General features: G+C 32.7%; 2 protein-coding genes across 3 annotated transcripts in view; one reads left to right on the forward strand and one right to left on the reverse strand.

Annotated features, from left to right (window-relative positions):
- The window catches only part of LOC105341107 (sperm-tail PG-rich repeat-containing protein 2), a 31557-nt gene extending 26305 nt beyond the window's left edge, over window positions 1-5252 (reverse strand). Inside the window, exons 1-8 of one of the 2 annotated variants that reach the window (XM_011447443.4) lie at window positions 5176-5252; window positions 4829-4961; window positions 4595-4716; window positions 4211-4366; window positions 3396-3560; window positions 2828-3055; window positions 1947-2060; window positions 1349-1508 (exon numbers count right to left, since the gene is read on the reverse strand). In XM_011447443.4, the coding sequence (XP_011445745.2) occupies window positions 1349-1508; window positions 1947-2060; window positions 2828-3055; window positions 3396-3560; window positions 4211-4366; window positions 4595-4716; window positions 4829-4940 (1057 nt within the window). In that variant the 5' untranslated portion in view covers window positions 4941-4961; window positions 5176-5252. Of the gene's footprint in view, window positions 1-1348; window positions 1509-1946; window positions 2061-2827; window positions 3056-3395; window positions 3561-4210; window positions 4367-4594; window positions 4717-4828; window positions 4981-5175 lie in introns of those variants that run through there. The other variant, XM_066065554.1, reaches the window with a different exon arrangement.
- Window positions 5253-6141: 889 nt separating this feature from the next.
- LOC105341108 (short-chain dehydrogenase/reductase family 42E member 1) lies at window positions 6142-17189 on the forward strand. The gene is made up of 10 exons (XM_066065555.1): window positions 6142-6348; window positions 6689-6784; window positions 6939-6996; window positions 7417-7532; window positions 8088-8231; window positions 8688-8822; window positions 9686-9751; window positions 9974-10037; window positions 10521-10594; window positions 16936-17189. Exons 1-10 carry the CDS (start codon window positions 6190-6192, stop codon window positions 17167-17169), a joined length of 1146 nt encoding a protein of 381 aa, XP_065921627.1. The 5' UTR covers window positions 6142-6189; the 3' UTR covers window positions 17170-17189.
- Window positions 17190-19432: the final 2243 nt, after the last annotated feature.

Genomic DNA, 19432 nt, shown 5'->3' on the forward strand with positions numbered 1-19432 from the left:
TGTTATTGTATTATCGGTGGAGAAAAACAGCTGACATTTAAGGTTGGGTGTCAGATTTCGTCTTTTGTTTGTGGGGTTCCCCCAAAAAAAAAAATGGAGATCTTATCTGTGAATCTTCATTACTGTCACAAGCACATTCTGTTTCAAGATGGGATTATGCCAAAATTACCTCAAAATCCCTAATTATAACTTTCTAATTAGGACTGGTTAAAACTTTATATTTTTGCCGCACCCAATCATGAATGCATGAATGAACAGTTTTCAAAATGATTGAATCCTTATGCATTTTTTTTTATCATTTCTGATACCAGGTTTTATACATGCAGTAACCTACCGGGTAAATGACAAAATTTTAGCCTCAGTTTCATGAAAGGAAATGAGTAACAGAGTAACAAATAACAGAATAATGATTGCAATCATTAATAATACAAAGAAAAAAAAGAATTTCGCTCGGTATAATAGGCGTGCTTGAGTGTTTTGTGGTTCTCTAAATCTATACATTCATCCTACAAGATGTCCGTGGAGACTCAGTTTACACACAGAAAGATAGAGATCGCATAAAAATTCCACGTAGAATATTGCATTTGTTTTCTTCGCTATAACAATTACTTTCTCTGATTAACGGTAAAATCGGGGGCTTTTTTTGCACCAGAGGAGTTTACATCACTCCCGAATAAGTTCATGCGGGAGGTATGCGATACCATCACATCTTCTCCTCCCGTTTTCGCTCCTGTATGGAGAGTGTGGTAATTTTTTACTGCGACTTGATTGAATTTTAGCGACAACTAGAGACTTTCGCAAAGAGGCTGCATTAAAATCAGCAACAAATTTATGACTTTATTCTCGCATGACCCCAGTGTTCTTTCTTTGTCAGTCTTTGCAGCAGTGACACATTTCAAATGGCGGTGGGAAATATCATACTAAAAACTGGATTCTGAATATTAAGGAGAGTCAGATTTTCAAAGAAATTTCCAATGCATTGAAAATGAGTTTTTTTTTTTTTTTTTACTAATTTCTCTCCCACTTATTGGGGGGTTTGTTTCTTTATGTATGTTGATAAATGCTAAAATAATGTTTCTCTGATATAGTGTTTCATATTTTCACATTTTTTAAAAATCTTACTTTCAAACAGAATGAGCTATCAAAGTTATATAGAAAATGAGTTCGTTCTTCGCTTTAACCAGAAAATGAAACTTAATAGTTGAAATATAAATATTTCATACCTTCAAACAACACACATATTTCTATAATGTACGTGCAAGAGAAAAAAATTGGCTTCTAAATATTTCCCAACCAAAATCACTGGGCCATCAATTTACTTGTTCTCCACATAGGTTGAAGATTATACCTGGCGTTTTCTTGACGTGTGGTTCTGGGTTAAATCTCACTGACGTCTGACCAAATGGGGACCGCTTCAGTCCTGTGGTTCTCTTCATAGAGTCGAAAGCATTTCTGGGGTCGTTGTACGTCCCCGGGGCAGGGAGGGTCTTCTTCATAGGGGTAAATCTCTGAAATAATGGGATAAATGATTATAAGTATCTGTACATGTAAAAGGTCTTTTTGAATTTTTTAGTTGTTTTTTTTTTTAAATCTTTTAAATGGCTGTACTATTAATTCAAGGTGATTAATTTTGTTCCATACTTAATATTTAAACAGAGTTTTCATTTTCAAAGCCTGCATGCACAATGTACTGGTATTTTTGTAGCTATATGTACAGTGTCATAAATTAACTGTAACTATCCTTTAAATATTAATCTAATTCAAAATTCAAAAATCATCAGTAAAAAAAAAAAGAAAAAAGGATTTCAATATAAAGAAAACTTTATCCAAGCTTAAGATTCATAAGGATTTTGTTTCTATTTAGTCATTGACTTTGGGAGAACCGATACATTGGGATTAAAGACCGTGCACCTTTCTTCAGTTGTCACTTTTTAAACTTCCCTAACCTTAGACTGAGACATGAAGGGAGGGTGTTCCACTTCTATACCCTCAGTGTTGACTTTCGGGGGCTCCGGATCAAATCCACCTTTTACATCATACTTTCCTGGTCCAGGTATAGCCTATTAACAAAATCCAAATAAACAATTTGATAAAGACATTATATCACTTTAATTTAAAAGGCAATTTTTGAAGTCTTTGATGTTTTATATGAGTGAGCTATGCATTTATTGAATATCTTTTATTCTTCCTCTATGTAATATCTAAAGCAGCTTGGCTTTAAAAAAAACTCCAAATTCTCAGTAAAGTAATCATTTGTGATGCATCTTTTTCTCAAGGGAATATATAAAGAAAGATATGAAAATTTAAATAATTTTTGCATCCCTGCAGTTAAAAGACAGCTAGGATTACATTCAACTTAGCCAATCTTTTATCTTGGGTAATTTGGCAATGTTTGAAAAACAAATTAAGCTTTGCAAGAATTTTAAATTCACAGTGATCAATTTCACAGATCATTAGAAAAAGAATTTTAGCTGAACAAACTTTGTCAGATGTTCAGCATTTTAAATTTTTTACTGATATAAGGGAAATAACTCCTATTTCAGAATTGTGTTTAAAAGATTCTTAGAAAAATAATTTATATCCTTTAATAGTTTAATCAGAAAAGATGGCTAATATACATATTAATGTGCACAGAGAGAATAGATATTTAAGTTACTATAAATCATAAACAATTGTATCCGAAAGACGGTAGTAACTACAAACAAATTAATGTTCATCCAAAAAAAAAACAAGTCAAACTGCAAAGACTAGCTCATGCAATTTACTTGTGATCCCAATCAAGAGTTAATGATTCTGAAGTACAAGTAGTAATTTTTTACTCTATTACCTTCCTTTCTTCGTCTTTGGCGATCGCCTCATGATATCTTGGAATCCTTGCCTCGAACCTATGCGATTCCTCGATAGCGTTGAGGTTTTCTGGTCTGTTTTGTAGGTTGGTGTACGGTTCATAATCCCCTGGGCCAGGACCCATCCGCCCTTTACTGAGGTCCAAACGTTTGGAGGAGTACTTACTGAAATGCACACCTTGGTAAGTCTTTGTGGCCTTTGTAGGGTCCTGTATTGATTAAAGGTTATAAATTAATTAATTTCTTAATTAATAAATTTCTTAAAATCAATATGGTTGCATTGATTACTTTTATAATATCTATACATGCACTTTATCCAATATAAAGCAGTAAAAGTCGACTTATTCTTTACTGCTTTTAAGTTGTGGCTTTTGATTTAACAAAGAATACTTCATAATCAGTTTCTTTGTTTTTGAACACAATATATATAAAATATAAAATTAATTTTACACAACTAGGTACTGGTATTTCTTCTATTTTTCTAAATATTCCGAGGATTGCAAATAAATATTAATGACACCTAAATACAAGCATATCAATGAGCCTTACGACGGTAGGGTTATAGAAGGCTGGCCCGATACTCTTGTCCTTGTCTGGGGGGTCCTGCTTTTTGAGGGTACCATCCTCACACTCCTCGTATCCATAGGCCTGGCCAGGCATAGGAATGGAGGGAGCCTCAGGTTTTCTGTGGAACTTTATTCTGCTTGTCAGCAACTAAAGTGCAAAAATAATTTCATTCAATTCTTTTTATTTGTTAAAAATACCCACATGTACTGTGGTTGCAGTAATATTATTAGGAAGATTTTTTTTTTTTTGGGGGGGGGGGGGGAATTAAGCATGTTAAGTAAGAGTTTCAACATCATCTTAAACCTATGGTTGTTAATGTTTCAATCCTCTCTTTATCACATAGATGAGGAAATCATTGGTTTTCATAAAATGCAGTTTAGAACAGTTCTCCCTTCCAATAAATGGTTTTTTTTATATGTCTAATTTCAAATGAACATTTGATTTGATTTGGTGGATTTTTTTTTACATAACAAAGGCATCCAGGAAAATTGACACTAATATTCACTGCTACAGTATTTGAAAACCTTTCTCTCACACATGTATATATTGTGTGGTAAATAATACTCAAAGTTTATTTGATTATATTTTTCTTACACTTACATACATGTTAAATATCAAGTATTCCTAAAGCTCAAATCACTTGACACATTTTGATTAGCAAGTTTAATGGGTCAAACACACAAAATAAACATCACTGTAAGTAACAGACATACATTTGTAAATATATTCTAATAATTCATATACTCTTTTAAAGGAAACCTTACAAATATTCTTTCCATACATCCATTGATACTTACACTTCCAGTGGCATTGCCTTTATTCTGCATACTTCCCGGGGCAGACTTGCTGGACCTGAAGTCTGTATACCTCTCCGTGCTGTATGTCCCTGGACCAGGGTTCTCTGGAATCTGCTCCATGAATCTCTTTGACTTATTGGCCAGTGTCTTTCCTCCCTATAAAATTCCAATCCAATGCATATGCTATGATCTATATATATGTTGAGATTTGAGAGAATAACCTAGAGGATTTTTCATGCCTATGAATTACAGATTATGTAAGATGAAAGTTAAGATTACACTTGCACAACTTTAGAGTAAAAAATGTACATTAACATTTTGGTTTCATTCACTTTTGTATAGTTTTGTATATTTCTCAGTAAAGTTGTGAATTCATGTACTTACAGTTATGCCATCTTGAGCATTCTGGGGGTCATAATGCCCTGGCCCAGGGGCAGCTACTACTTGATCACTAACATTAAGAAATGTTTCTCTACTGGTCATGGATAAAAATGGAGCATATCCATCTGTAAATTGTAAACAATTAGTCACACTTGTTTTCACTTCTGCAAATGATACTTTTAGAAAATTGTTACTGTTTAATAAATTCCTAGTAGAGTAGATGGGATAAGTACATACCAGCCTTGATTTTAGATCTCGGCAATACATTGGAATCATATGACCCTGGTCCTACATTTCCAGGGGTGGACCCAAAGGTCTTCACCAGATCCCTTGGTGCTCTATCATACATGGTGGTGTTTTACTTCCTCAACTGCAATTAAATCCTTCGTGTATTATCTTTAACATCCAATGTGAACAGTAGGTGAAACTTTAAAAGAAACATTTCAATCGCGATTACTATGCAAGTTAAAGCAAACCCGTTAACCATTTACAGTAAAAGTAATTAACTAGATGATATAAAGATTTCGTTTCTGTGTTGTCACAAATTTACACGCTACAAATTGCTGAAAGTTGTCAATATTTACCAAAAATTGAGAGAAGTCCACCATTTATTTCTATGTTGCTATGGAACAATATGGCGGCTAGTTCTGTACAGTTGTCGTAAAAGCCTACTTTTCCTGTCCATAAAAATGTTCAATGATGTTATTATCATTGATCATAACATATTTTAAAGTTGTTAAAATGAATTGTCAAAAAATAAAATATAATCCCATGATTCCCAAAATTTAAACAAAACAGTGTGAGGACAAAAGTCGTAAAATCTTCCGTTCTCGCTTTTGGTAATTGACCTTTAACCCAAAACAACAACGGGTAAGCCGGTGTTCGGTTTTACATTGCTTTTAAAAAACCATATCAAGATGATTAATTGTCTTTTTGAATACATTCTAGTATTTTTAAAATTACTATTCAACTATTTAATCTCTCGTTGTCAAAAATATTTAGATGTATTTCTGTCCTCACATTGCCATCGCCCTCATCATTGTAATGTTTATACGAAATGTTTCATAATAAAAATTCTTTCTGAACTTTGGACTATTGAAACACTACTGTAGCCTTATGACACGTAATTTTATGCATACAATATTCCTCATTAATATTGTTGGAAATAAAGTGATTATTTAAATAGTTGCCTTCATGTCTCCCTTCTAAATCTGTTATATAAAACTTCCATTCCTACCCTTTTCTTTTAAGTCTTAGGGGACCTACATATGTATAATAAGAGCAGTTTTTCTATGTATTTCTATCTGAGCTGTGTTTAAGATTGTTGCAGGCTAGCTGCATCCTAGCTTTATGTACTTGTAGCCACTATAACCTTAAAGGATTATTGGATATGCTTGCTTAGCTATAAAAACTTTACTTCATTCAAAGCGTTTGATAGCTAGGACCTAGCAGGTAGGGTAGCAGCTACAATCTTGAACGTAGCCCAGATAGTCATTAGGTATCAAATGTGTTAATTTCCCTTTGCAAAAGAGCAGTGTAGGAGTTACTGCGAATGGGTCTATTATTAATTTTCATTTTATTTAACAGAGAAGTTAGGCATGGCTACTGATCCAGACCTGGTACATCTTGTGACAGGGGGTGGAGGCTACCCAGGCTTCAATCTGGGTAAAGAGTTGGCTGCAACAGGAAAACAAGTGATTCTGGTGGACATCATTGAACCAAGATGGCCTTTAAAGGAAAACATGAAATTCATTCAGGTAAATTAATTTGATACAATGCATGTACATCTTTCATCTTTACTGATTTAAGATTGTATAGAATTCTCTCTCTCTCGCTCTCTTGTTACAAGCAGGAAATTTTTATTTTTATTTTTATATTAAATACTGTATTTATTTATAATCAAAGTTATTCCCCATTTCAATATCTATATGTTACAATGAAATTAATAAATTCTGCAGCATTTGACATAATTGCAGTAGTGCGTAAGAAACATTAGATAAGTTTTTTGGGGTCTAAGTCTGTTTTCATGTATTCTGCAATAGTGCAAGTATGGAAAAGAGTATGATTATACAGTTTATAACATTTCCATTCAAACAGTGTAACATAGTACAGAGACACGAAGTAGAAGAGGCCCTGCAAGGAGTGGACTGTGTGTACCACATGGCTTCTTATGGAATGTCCGGACGGGAACAAGTAAGGTATATTTGTATCTGTTATAAACATATAAGAATTAGTTACCACATGTATAAGCCATGTGAAATGACAAAAGTCAGTTTTTCTTCGATATCAGTTATCTAGATGTAAGAGGAATCATTCACAAAAGATAATTAAATTTTTCTTTCTACAGTTGAACACCAAGTTGATAGAAGCTGTGAATATACAAGGAACAGAAAATGTAATCCAAGGTAATTAATCAATAAATGATGTTGTAAGATCATGTATTGAATATAAACTTTAGTTTCTCAGGCCAAATATTTTTGAAAGATACATACGGAGTGACAGGCAGGTATTTCATATTTGTTGCAAGATTTGAAAAGGAAAATCACTTATTTTCCTTTTATTTATTATTCAATTCAATTCAATGGTTTATTGACATCACCATGTTGGCAAACAGTCAAAATGATATTTATTATTTTTATTTATTATGTAAAATTGAAAAATTGAGTTATATCCTTTGTCAAAATATCAATAGAATTATTTACTGCAAACACAAAAGCAGTTGACACAATGCAGTTGTGCCTTAGAAATTATACATTGAATTGTTTTTTTTTTGTCGAATCTAAAGTAACTATTCCCACGGTATTTTGTTTTATCAATTTTTACAGCATGTCTGAAGCACAAGATCAAGAGACTTGTGTACACCAGTACTTACAATGTTATCTTTGGGGGTCAGGTGATTTGTAATGGGGAGGAGTCCTTGCCTTACCTCCCCCTGAATCAGGTGAGTCAATGTTAACATGGTGCACATACATCAATTCAGGTAGTACATAAACAAAGTTATTTTTGCCCCCATCACAATTTTAAGATATTTTGCCAAGTTTTAAGTTTCCTCTAACAGTTTTGAATAAGGACCATTTCTAATTCACACACTGAAAAGTGGAAAAAGTAGAATGGATAGAGGCCGGCCAGTACAGGCATGCCTCTGTACAGTTCATGTATTTCAACAGAGTTAAACTCAAGGAGTAAAAAAAAATGGGTTTTTTTTAGATTAGATTTGTGAATCCTTAGATCATTGAATTAGCAGATGGGTCCAACTTTCAACCATTTTTATTTTTTATTTTTATAAAACTCAGTTCATTAGACTTTGGGTCTATCCCCAATATGGTTACTCGATATACCTCAGAATTGTACTGGAAATCTAGAGAAAGCTAGTATTTAATATAATTCTCTTAGTTAAGACGTCTTTGGCCAAGGGGTTGATTAGAATGGACATTAGACATGATTCTATGAAGAACAATAATAAAGAATTTGAAAGATATTTTATTTCATTTAACAGCATCCTGATCATTATTCTCGGACCAAGAGCATTGCTGAACAGAGGGTGCTGGCTGCCAATGAACCAAGGACACTCCATACTTGTGCCCTCAGACTGGCGGGAGTGTACGGGGTGGGAGAGCTACGCCATATACCCAGGACAGTGGTGAGTGTGTTAACCTGCAATGGACTGGTGTCCTGGCCAGGGTTAGTCAGTGGCGTTATCCACTTATCACCACAACAACAGAAGTTGGAGATAAACTGTAATTAATTTAGCTTTATGGTTTGGAGAAGGATTTTACATCATTCCTAATCTGCATGCAAACAGTTTTACTTTACTATACATAAATACCTTTATGTTGATGCTCTCCAGGAATGGTTAAATCAGGTTTAAAAAATGACTGAGGATTTTACACCATTCTATTTGCCGTTTGAGTTACAGGTATATAAAATGATTCATTATTTTTAATATCAACAATTAACAAGTCACCATAATAATCTCACAAGCGGTGGCAGAACTATGCCACCAAACAATTGAAATTATACTATGATAAGACTGATTGATATAGAGTTTGTCCCCATATTATTGTTTAGCTTTATATACTGTTTGATTATTTGACAGAACACAGTCGAATCAGGGTACATGCAGGCACTATTTGGGAAAGATTCACTCCAAGATTTCCTCCATATCGACAATCTAGTCCAGGCTCACATTTTGGCGGGGCGGGCCCTAATGGAGTCAAACAGGCGTGTGGCTGTAAGTGACACATCGTTGTATAAACTCATGGTCTGAACCCACAGGTTTCCTATCAGTTACTGTATACATTGTATTCCTTATTTTATGCGAGTTCATAATTCCGTAAGACTGCATGCTGTTTTGTATCAAATCGTGAGAACATAAAATCGAGAGCTAGTGCCAAACTTTTGATATTAATTCTTATGGTTTACGACAGTTAGAATAATATAAGCATGATTTTAAAATCTGCGAAGAGGGCTTCTTGCGATTTAACATAGATATTATTTCGTCTCATTTTATACATCGTAACTAAAGCAGAGTAATGGAAAGAAAATTTGTGGGTCCTGATGATAGTATAAACTAAGTACACTAATGTTTCTGCCTCCACTGAAGTTTCATGTGAAATTATTGTGAAGTTAATGTCAGATAAGATACATAATATGTGATTTTATGAAAGAAGTTAATGATAAGTGTACATTATGTAGTATATAATGATTTGCATAATTTTTGGGTAGATAAGAATTCATAGGAATAGACAGACATAAAATGGTCAACAAATTATGGAAGATAAATTCCCCCAAACTTCTGTGCTCTAACGCCATGTGCATAGATGTGAAATTGATTAGCATAAAATAGAAGCTGAATGAATTCGTATGCAATACATAAAGATATACACAAAGTGTTCTCAATAATGAATTTAATCACTTGTTTAAGAAATGTAAATTGAAATTGCACATATTCATTCTCTCAAATTTAAAAATGAGTGAAGTGCTATGGACGTAGTTATCTACCTTATAATGTTCTATAAGGCTTACCGGTAATCTACATTATTTTTGACAGAACTTGTGTTGATGACAATTGTTATTTTCTTGATTTGTTTGTAGGCTGGTCAGGCATATTTTATCTCTGATGGTGCTCCTATCAACACTTTTGAATTTTTCAGGCCCCTGGTAAGAAACAGAGAGAGAGAGAGAGAGAGAGAGAGAGAGAGAGAGAGAGAGAGAGAGAGAGAGAGAGAGAGAGAGAGAGAGAGAGAGAGAGAGAGAGAGAGAGATATGTGAATGATGCAGAAGAAGAGATCTTTAGCTTTTTTCTTACAATTAAACAATCTATAGAAATTTCACATCATAACCTGTACAAATTACAACATATGTATTGTATCAATATTTCAGCTAAGTGGGTTGGGCTATCCATTACCTAAGATATATGTACCAGTCTCTTTAGTTTACTTAATTGGTAAGTACCAGTAATAATATTGTACATGAATTATTGTTGTGATATCATTGGTAAACTTTCTGATAATCTATCAGTTAGAATTTTCTAACTGGGCCTCAGAACAATTACCTAGCCATAATTACAAATAAATTATAGAATACATCCCTTATAGATGTAATGTAACAAATTGGAGCGGATCAGAAAACTTCCAGCAAATTAATCATAATTCTCCATATCATATATAATAATGAATAATAAAATATAAATAATTCCTTAACATGCTTTGCACCGCTTCAAATTTACAAGCTATGACGACATTTGGAACTGTCTAGATTATTTCTTGAAAATGATCAGAATTACATGTATCTGACCTTGTTCATTTTGCTACTTTGACCAGACTGACACAGAACAGATTTTTTCATTAAGTCTGGACAATGTTACTTATGAATGGTAGGTTCAATCTGATTATCCATTACTTCTATTTCTAACATTTTTTTTTTCCAGCTTTCATCATTGAGTGGGTTCATTTTTTTGTGGGAAGGATCTACAACTTCCAGCCCATTCTAACAAGAACTGAGGTGAGTTTTAAATGTATTGATGAAACACATCAATAGCTTCATTGTCACCTTCCAGGATTCATGGTTTAAGTTTTCTCCATGTAAATGCAAGAATTTTCATCAAATTAACTTAAATTAACAAATGAACTTGCTTTTCCACATTTAGAATTGCTTGTCCACATTTAGAATACACAAAATGTTAACTGTCCAAACACAGTTAATGATTATGTCAAACACAAAAATGATTATGATACCGGTACATGTAGCTAAACTGTAAATTCCCTATTATTCGCGAGTACTTAATTTTGCGATTCCGCCATTTGTATCCACTTTTTTTGTTAAAATTTTCCTATAGTTCAAAACTGTCCGAAATATAAAAGTGAGATTTTAAAATTGGCAAGGGTTGCGATTTTACTCGGAAATTAATTCCTCGAGTTTAATAAGGAATCTACAGTATATTCATATTTCTAGATTTGTCCAAATCTTTCTTTACCAGTACATGTACTGTTTTTTAATAAGTATCCAGGAACAATTAGTTCATATCATGGATTTGACGTTTAGGTTGGAAATGTGTTGTAGTCTTGTATAGTGTTTGTATCACATACCTGGTATGTGTACCAGTAGTTGTCAACGACTTTCACTGAATGGTAATTTGGAGTAAAATGCTCCTTTGAATGTTGGTTCATCTCTTTAAAAGTTTTACACACAACTCTGCATTTGATATTTTTCCCATTATAACTTATCTGAGCAAGTATGTTTTACCTTTGTAAACTACCTGGATACCTTTAGTAAAATATTTATTTCAATTTATATATAATGTATGAAGAACATTTAACATTTTTTGGGATAGTCCAAAGTGTACCTTTATTTCTAGTACATAGAAAGTATATATGAGACACTCAACTTTAAGGAGAAGTATTTTTTAACATTTCAAAATTGACATCAGTTTGTGTCAATGGTTTTTCTTGTAATGTACTCACTGAGAAAAAGTTGGAGTAGGTCCTGTATGGAGTTATTACTTGTCCTACATTCACCAAACTTGCATATATGTGAGGATGGTGCATTTGGACAAACCTATGTATACCTATGGCCATAGATTTCAGATGCTGGAGGAGGTTTAGGTTTTTAGAGCTGGTTAAAGCAATATGAGCTGCATTTTTCATGTTGAAATTTTTTTTTACAAAAATGATCTTTTCTACTAAAATGACAAAAATATCATGGTTTTTAAATTTCTGTTAGCCATATTTTTGTGAAAAATGCCGTTAAGAAGCCTTATTTGGAGCAAAAATGAATTATTGTTGTCCTGTACAAAAATTGATTTGCTAAATATTCTTTAGAAGAGAAATATTTCCTTTGACAAAAATTAATGAGTTTTTCAAATATTATTTATCATAAAAGTTTAAGTTATATGAAGACTTATCATACTAGCAGGTTTTTGCAGCAAAATAAAACTCTAAAAAATACAGCTCATATTGCTTTAAAGTTTTTCCAGCAGGTGCCTTTGATGATTTTTTCTTACTTGCTACTGGTCCTAACTTTACTAAACTTGTATCGATGTTGCTTCTTATGATACTTTTGCACTTGACAGACTTTAATGCTGAATCTGACCTTTAGGTTTTTTGATGCTGGATGAGGTTTAAGTTTTCAGAGCTGTTTAAAGTTTTTAAAGGAGGTGCCCTTTGATAGACAAATTGTACCGGTAGATATTGTTGGTGTAATCTTTACCAAATTTGGATATATGAAGCAACTAGTTATACTGATGCAGTACACATGCTTGGATGCCTCAAGAGAACCATTGTCGACTGACACAAAGCAGAAGTTGACAATGGTTTTCATAGGGTGTCAATTTTAACTGTTACCCTCCCAAACAGGCTTTATTTACTTTATTTACTGAATGTCTTAATTTTTAAAAAAACTTTACTAATTTTATTTTTATTATTTGCATTATTTCAAATGCATAACTGACTTCTTTATATGAATGACGTGAATTTTATGGTGAACCATACGCGCATAATTTACATGCATGTAATTATTCGTTGTGTTACCATTGCCAAGTGTGTTGCTAATGCTGAGGGTAAAAAAACCCAGATTGTAAACTGTGTTTATACCTATCAGATTTCAGTATTTAAGGATGACGTTTACTCAGAATGAAAAAAAATTTCACTGATGATAATGAAAAACCAACTATTGTGTGTTATAGACCTTACATGGTAGTGTCATTCATCACTTTCAAAAAAGTAGGTCAATGACCTACTTTTTGAGTTAATGGCCATTGAATATTTTTTAAAAATTTAAGAAAAATCCATAAAAATTTTACACTATGATTGAGATTTTCTTAATTGTGAAAATAATACAAATTGCTTAACTCTTTAACAAATGAAATACAGTTTATGAATGGTAGTGACATTAAATAGATACAAAGCATTAAGTTTTCACTCACAATTTTTAATAGATATTCTAGTCCGAATTTCCTCTATCAGTTTTCAAATTACTACCCATTTTTGATTCAATATAACAAAAAACTGAATGATGATAATGCTAAAACATTTATAGTATTAAACTAAGTATATTGACCTCTCTCTGCTGGCAGGAAATTTATATGAGGTCAATGATCAAAATTTTGAGATATGGTGTCTTTAATCATTTTTAAGCATTTTTCAATATTTTTGTAGTGTGTGCCATGCGCTTATCTAAACGAAAAAGCAAAATAAAACCAACAGAAAATATGCAAAATTATGTAGACTAACAAATAAAATCTTAACTTTGAATATTAAAGTACTACTAAAAATATTTCAGTGGAAAACAAAATCTGAAAAATTTAGTCCGAATTTCCTCTGTTTCGCTAAAAGTCAAACTTTGTCGGAGCCTAATTCCATAATTTAGTAAAACTATCTATTGTTATGTCAATAATAACTCATTTCATAAATACTTTTTGTATTTAAAACAAGTTTTACTCATGAAATTGAACTTTTTCACAATCCGGATTTGAGAACTCAATCCCTGAGTAAACAACGTCCTTAACATAAAAATATAATAAAATAACATATCACATGATACAATATCATATTATATCTATTAATGTTAGTATATTTAGATTAAGACATCAGGTTTTACAGAGTTGCCACATGCTCATGCTATGGTGCATTATTAACATTCCCCTGCGCTTGCGTGACTATGAAGTGGAAGGGACACTCAATATTTATGTGTTAGGCCAATGAATAATTTTATTGTTTACTTTTTAACCAGATTTTTGAGCACCATAATTTAATTTTTCAAAAGTTCATCTTTTTATAAGTGATATAGAATATGTGGAAATCATGTAATAATTCAATATTTGGTCAATCATAGATTTGTGAATTGATCATCATGTCTCTTTAAATAGGAAGGAAAATCCCAATTCTTCCATTTATTGAAGATACTACAGCCACTATTATTTACATCAAACTTTAAACGTCTCTTAACTCATTGATATAAAGTGACTAAAATTACATTAGGCTATCAAAAATTAATTCCATGGTTCTCAGGCCTGCTTGCATCTGATTTAATATTTCTCAATTTTATCAGTAAAATAAATAAATAAAATTTTTGAAGTGGGCTAGCAAATTGCAAAAAAAATAAATTCCGGATTAAGGACAGCAATTTAGATACTCAACAATTGCAACTTCACTGGCTTTTCTGGCAAAGCTATCCCAAAAAGGCCAGAGAAGTTGCAGCAATTGGATCGATACTCAGGTCAGTAAAATGCTTTACTTGAATAAAGTACATTATTGCATGCAAACATAGCGATGATCCAGACTAGATTCTAACAAAATTGCAAATGGCTGCCAATTTTAGTTACAAGACGTTGTGTTAAAGTTATGATCGAGTATGATCGAGTTATGATTGTGACAGCAATGATTTTAGTTAAAATATGAAAAATGACGTTGTTAAACTTCAAATGCATATAAGGGGAGAGTTCTTGTAGCTTGTACTATACTAAATATCTAAAAAATGCTTTAACACAGGGCTCTCTCAAACTTTGTAGCTGTGGTGTTTCCTGAGGAACATGACGATTTGTTTATTTCATTTAGTTTGAGCTAATAAATCTAAGATCAATACATTCATTGCAAGGTTAATATTTGCTTTAAAACCTCGCTTTTTTGGGATTTTGATATGATTTGCATCTAGTTGAAATAAAAGAAAAAATCCCACATCCTTTTTTGATGAAACAAAAAGAAAAATATACCACTGCCTGGCCGCATTTTGTTTTTTAGCTCACCTGACCCCCGGGGTAGGGTGGGGCCACATTGGGGGGGGGGGGGGGGGTGTTAAAGTTTTACATAGGAATATATTGAGTAAATCTTTAAAAATCTTCTTCTCAGAAACTAATCAGCCAGGAAAGCTGAAACTTATTTGGAAGCATCTTCGGGCAGTGTAGATTCAAACTTGTGAAAATAATAACACCCTGGGAGTAAGGTTGGGCCACAATGGGGGGGGGGGGGTCAAAGTTTTACATAGGAATATGTACAGTAAATCTTTAAAAATCTTCTTCTCAGAAACTAATCAGCCAGATGATTCTTTATAATTGTTAAGACTTTGGCCCCAGGACAATTCTTCAGCCTCACAAGAAGGTTCATAGTTTGATGTAGGTTTATATCCCATATATAAACAATTGTTAAGGATATTTTGAAAACTGCAATACTCAACATGTGATATGACTATAAAATCATCCTGTTAGAAAAGGGACTAATGATTATAAACAAGAATATCTAGGGGAAAAAATGGATTTTATTTATACAGGATCTACATGTATTATTGTACATTGTCCAGATAGTTTGTATTATGACTTCATTAAGCTGATTTTATCATACCTATTGTTCCTGAGGTGAGCAATGTGGCCCATGGGCCTCTTGTTAAAATAATTTCCCGAGAACCAATTAATTTTTTATGGCCTTAAATATTGTAATTTTTTGCATACTTTACATAGAACTAAGAAGGAAAAGTTTTAACTTGAAACAAGACAGGAATACTGTATCCAGGGTTATTTTCACCCTATTAATTTTTTTCGCCCTTTTATACGGTTTCAGCCAAAGTTAAATTCACACAGACACAGTAGATATTAAAGAGAGATAATTTGAGATATTTGAATTCGCCAAATCTTATGAAATTTACCTGCTGACAACGGGGGTAAAAGGGGCAAAAATAAATCAGGGGCATATGTTACCCTTTAAACAGTAGTTATCCCTAAAGAATAAATAGAAATCATTTGAAGATTTTAAGAATTTGTACATGTAATTCCTTGAAAATACATGTCACTTGCCATTCTTTTAAGTTTTAATATTTCTGCTTAAAAGATGTCACACTAATTTGGATTTGGTTCTGTTTATGAGATTTTGACAAAATTATGATAGTGCATTTGCTCTTAAATTTTTTTTTTTAGTAATAATTCTATTTTAGAAATTATGTTTGTTTAGTGCATTTTAAAGAATTTTTCTTTTAAAAATGCCATTTTCAGTTTATGAATTACATGAAAATAGGTGTACTAGGTAGGATGTAGGACATCAGGGATGTTTTATGCAAATATAAAAAAAAATCACCAAATGTCACAAAGGAAACATTGATCTGACTTGATTTATAGCTATGGCAAATGTTGGTGTACAATGTGCAAGTACTATGTTTTAATTCAAAACATAGATGGGTGCTAAAATAGGTAATTTAAACAAGAAAAGTCACCTGAAATTAAGTACATGTAAATTATTCAGGTCATTACGACAAGAAAGAGATTGATATGGTTTAAGATGGATGTTTTTTGCTGATCAGGCAATGGTATTTTTTTATTGGCTTGAAGTTTCAATAGTCCATTTGATCAGTCAGCAATGAATCTAGTTCACCATACCCTATTTTATTTATTTGCTCCTCCATACTCATTATTCCTTTTGGGGAAAGCAAGAAAACATTGTCATTCATTTAAAGAGATGGAGTGTATGTGACAGTCTAGTAAATTTTGTAAGGTGGCATCTGGGAGAAAAATTTGTTTGTTGGGGGGGGGGGGGGGTCCAAGGTTATTTTTGCTAATTTTACTGAATTTATTAGGTTTTTCCCTCTAGATCCAAGCAGTTTCATAATACATGACACACTGTGCAATATTTTTTTTACAGTAATATATCATATGTCTTATCTTAACAATTTGAAATGAGGCTTTTTCTAACGCTTCCATAAAACTGTCAGAAGATCTATTGGTTCATGTCTAATATCACTCTCTCTCTCTTTCCCTCTCTTTTACAGTCTACGTTTTTTACCTTTAATAGAATGTTTGTTTTAAAAAGTTCTTTTGCTTGGATAAATGTAGAATTTCTTTAAAGTTTGATTTCTTAATTTTGTAGGTGTACAAGTCTGGCGTGACTCATTATTTTAGCATCAAGAAAGCCTCCAGAGATCTCGGATACAAACCAACAGTACAGAACGCATTAGATGATGTGTTGGAAGAATATTTAACGAAGAAGGGACCCAAGAAAGCTAAGAAAAAACAGTCCATCGTCATGTACTATTTTGTCAATCTGATCATAGCGGTCATATTTGCATCCTTTGTTATGTCTTTTTTACCAGGGGTGAAATAAACTATAATTGTACTCTTAAAGTCTTATGTTGATTGTATTTTTTGCATTAATTGAAGGAATAGGGAATCATTCTTTGAGTATTATGAGATGATAATTTCGGTCGGGGCATGGTCAAATCCAATGAAGCCCGAAGGGTTTTATGATAGATTTTACTACACTCCGACCAAAATTATCACCTCATGATTAGATGATGAGCTCTATATTAAAATATATAAGGAATAATTCTTTGAGTATTATGAGGAAATAATTTCGGTCGGGCGTGATCAAATCCAATAAAGCCCGAAGGGCTTTATGATAGATTTGATCATGCTCCAAAGAATGATTCCTTATTACTTATATTTATATCACAGACAAAGACACTGGAAAATGTAAATATAGTAATATACCCAAATTTGAAATATAAACTTTATGGTTTTTTTTTTTGTTTTTTAATAATAGTTGATAAGTAAACAATTTTTGGTAGATCTGATGGTTAATTTGTTGACCATTGAGCCAAATGGGATTGCGACAAAAATAAAATGAATTTTGGGACTTTTTCTCTATTTAGTAGCTGCCTACAAAATCCACGTATCAATCCATGGTTAATAAGTACTTGATACATGACTGAAATTCTGCCTTTTTAAAGATCTTTCATGGTCCTGGGCCTATAATGTACCATAGCTAAAGACAAATGTTGAACGTTGGAATCATCGCAACAAAACTATACACACACTGAAACGTCAACAAATTAGATCATTTAAATTAGCAAATTAAAGAAGGGGGCGGAGGGAGTAACGTACTTAAGGAATAACCCACTTTAAAGTTTTTAATTGGCTGATCAAAAGTTCCGCGCTAATTAAATAACTTCTGCTCTCTAATCCATCGACTATTTGACGTCGCTGTGAACTTATATATAAATTCTTACTGATTTAGGGCATCATTTAAACGATTGCTGATTGGCGAAGAAGTGCTCTGTGTTCTAAACATTCATAAATACAGGTAAATTTCGTCGTGTTTTATTTTCGCGTCAATCGTTATATTTTCCATAGGGGACGAATTTAAAAGGAAATGTAATACGCGTGTCTCCGAGTTTAACACAGAGTTAAATCGGTGTTACTGTTGGCCACCTTTCAAAAAACCGGGCCCTGTAAAATACAATTTTAAAACGCGAATTTAAAACGGCGAAAACTGTTACATTTGACGAGAAAAAACCGAAAGGGCAAATTTAAATAACACATGAATTGCCATACGTGTTTTTCCCCTTTCTATCTGCTTTGATTTGACATATATAATATTACACATTTGTTTTAATGTGAAGTCTGCTTCATGTACTGTTGATAAATTATCAACGATGTTGACGATCGAAAATTAAAGCCATTGAATGCTTGATTGGATGATTGTGCAGGTGTGCATTCTAAATACCTTTAGAACCATTTTAATAAGAGCTTGGACTTTGGGTACTAGTAGTGTGGCAATGTGACTTAGGCCTGTCTTTTTCATTGTAGGCCACTTAGCCATGGCTCTTTGAAATTGACAAGATACAGATTTGATTGGCTTTTAAGCTAAGAATACGCAATCGGTGTATATTTCGCTCGAAACCAGCGTCATTTTAGAACCATTTTAACAAGGCCTTGGACTTTCAGTAGGATGTAACTATCTATTTCTTGCGTCAAAACAAGTTAAAAATGACACGGTTTCAAGCGAAATATGCACCAATTGCGTAGTCTTAGCTCAAAAGCCAGTCAAATCATGTTAATTTCAAAGAGCCATGGCTGAGTGACCAGCAATAAAATAGACAGGCTTACGTCACATTACGGTTTGTTACAACTACCGAAAGTCCAAGCTCTTGTTAAAATGGTTCTAACTTGTTTTGACTCAAGAAATAGACAGTTACGTTCTACTGAAAGCCCAAGGCCTTGTTAAAATGGTTCTATTTGTTGTGTATTTTTTTCCCTCAATTTAGTTGAAAATATAAATATTTTAATCGAAGAATAATTAGAATACTAGTGGGGGAATATACGAGAATTAATTGCGCGGTCCCAATAATGAAAGGAAACGCAGGTATAAACATGTATTCTTTTAAAGCGACTTTATTTGAAGTTATTTTCGGTAAACCTAGGAAGAGAGGTAATATATTTGGCGATAAAACAAAAGTTTCTTTTGGTTAAAAAAAAACACCATCCAAATTACGGAAGTGAAAAGGCCTACGGATTACCTTGCACTAAATTATCTTGAGATATTTTTAAAGTGCACTTTAAAATAACAGTACCTTTACCTGAAAAAG

This window comes from Magallana gigas, chromosome 7 (assembly GCF_963853765.1).
Source record: "Magallana gigas chromosome 7, xbMagGiga1.1, whole genome shotgun sequence".
Classification (NCBI taxonomy): domain Eukaryota; kingdom Metazoa; phylum Mollusca; class Bivalvia; order Ostreida; family Ostreidae; genus Magallana; species Magallana gigas.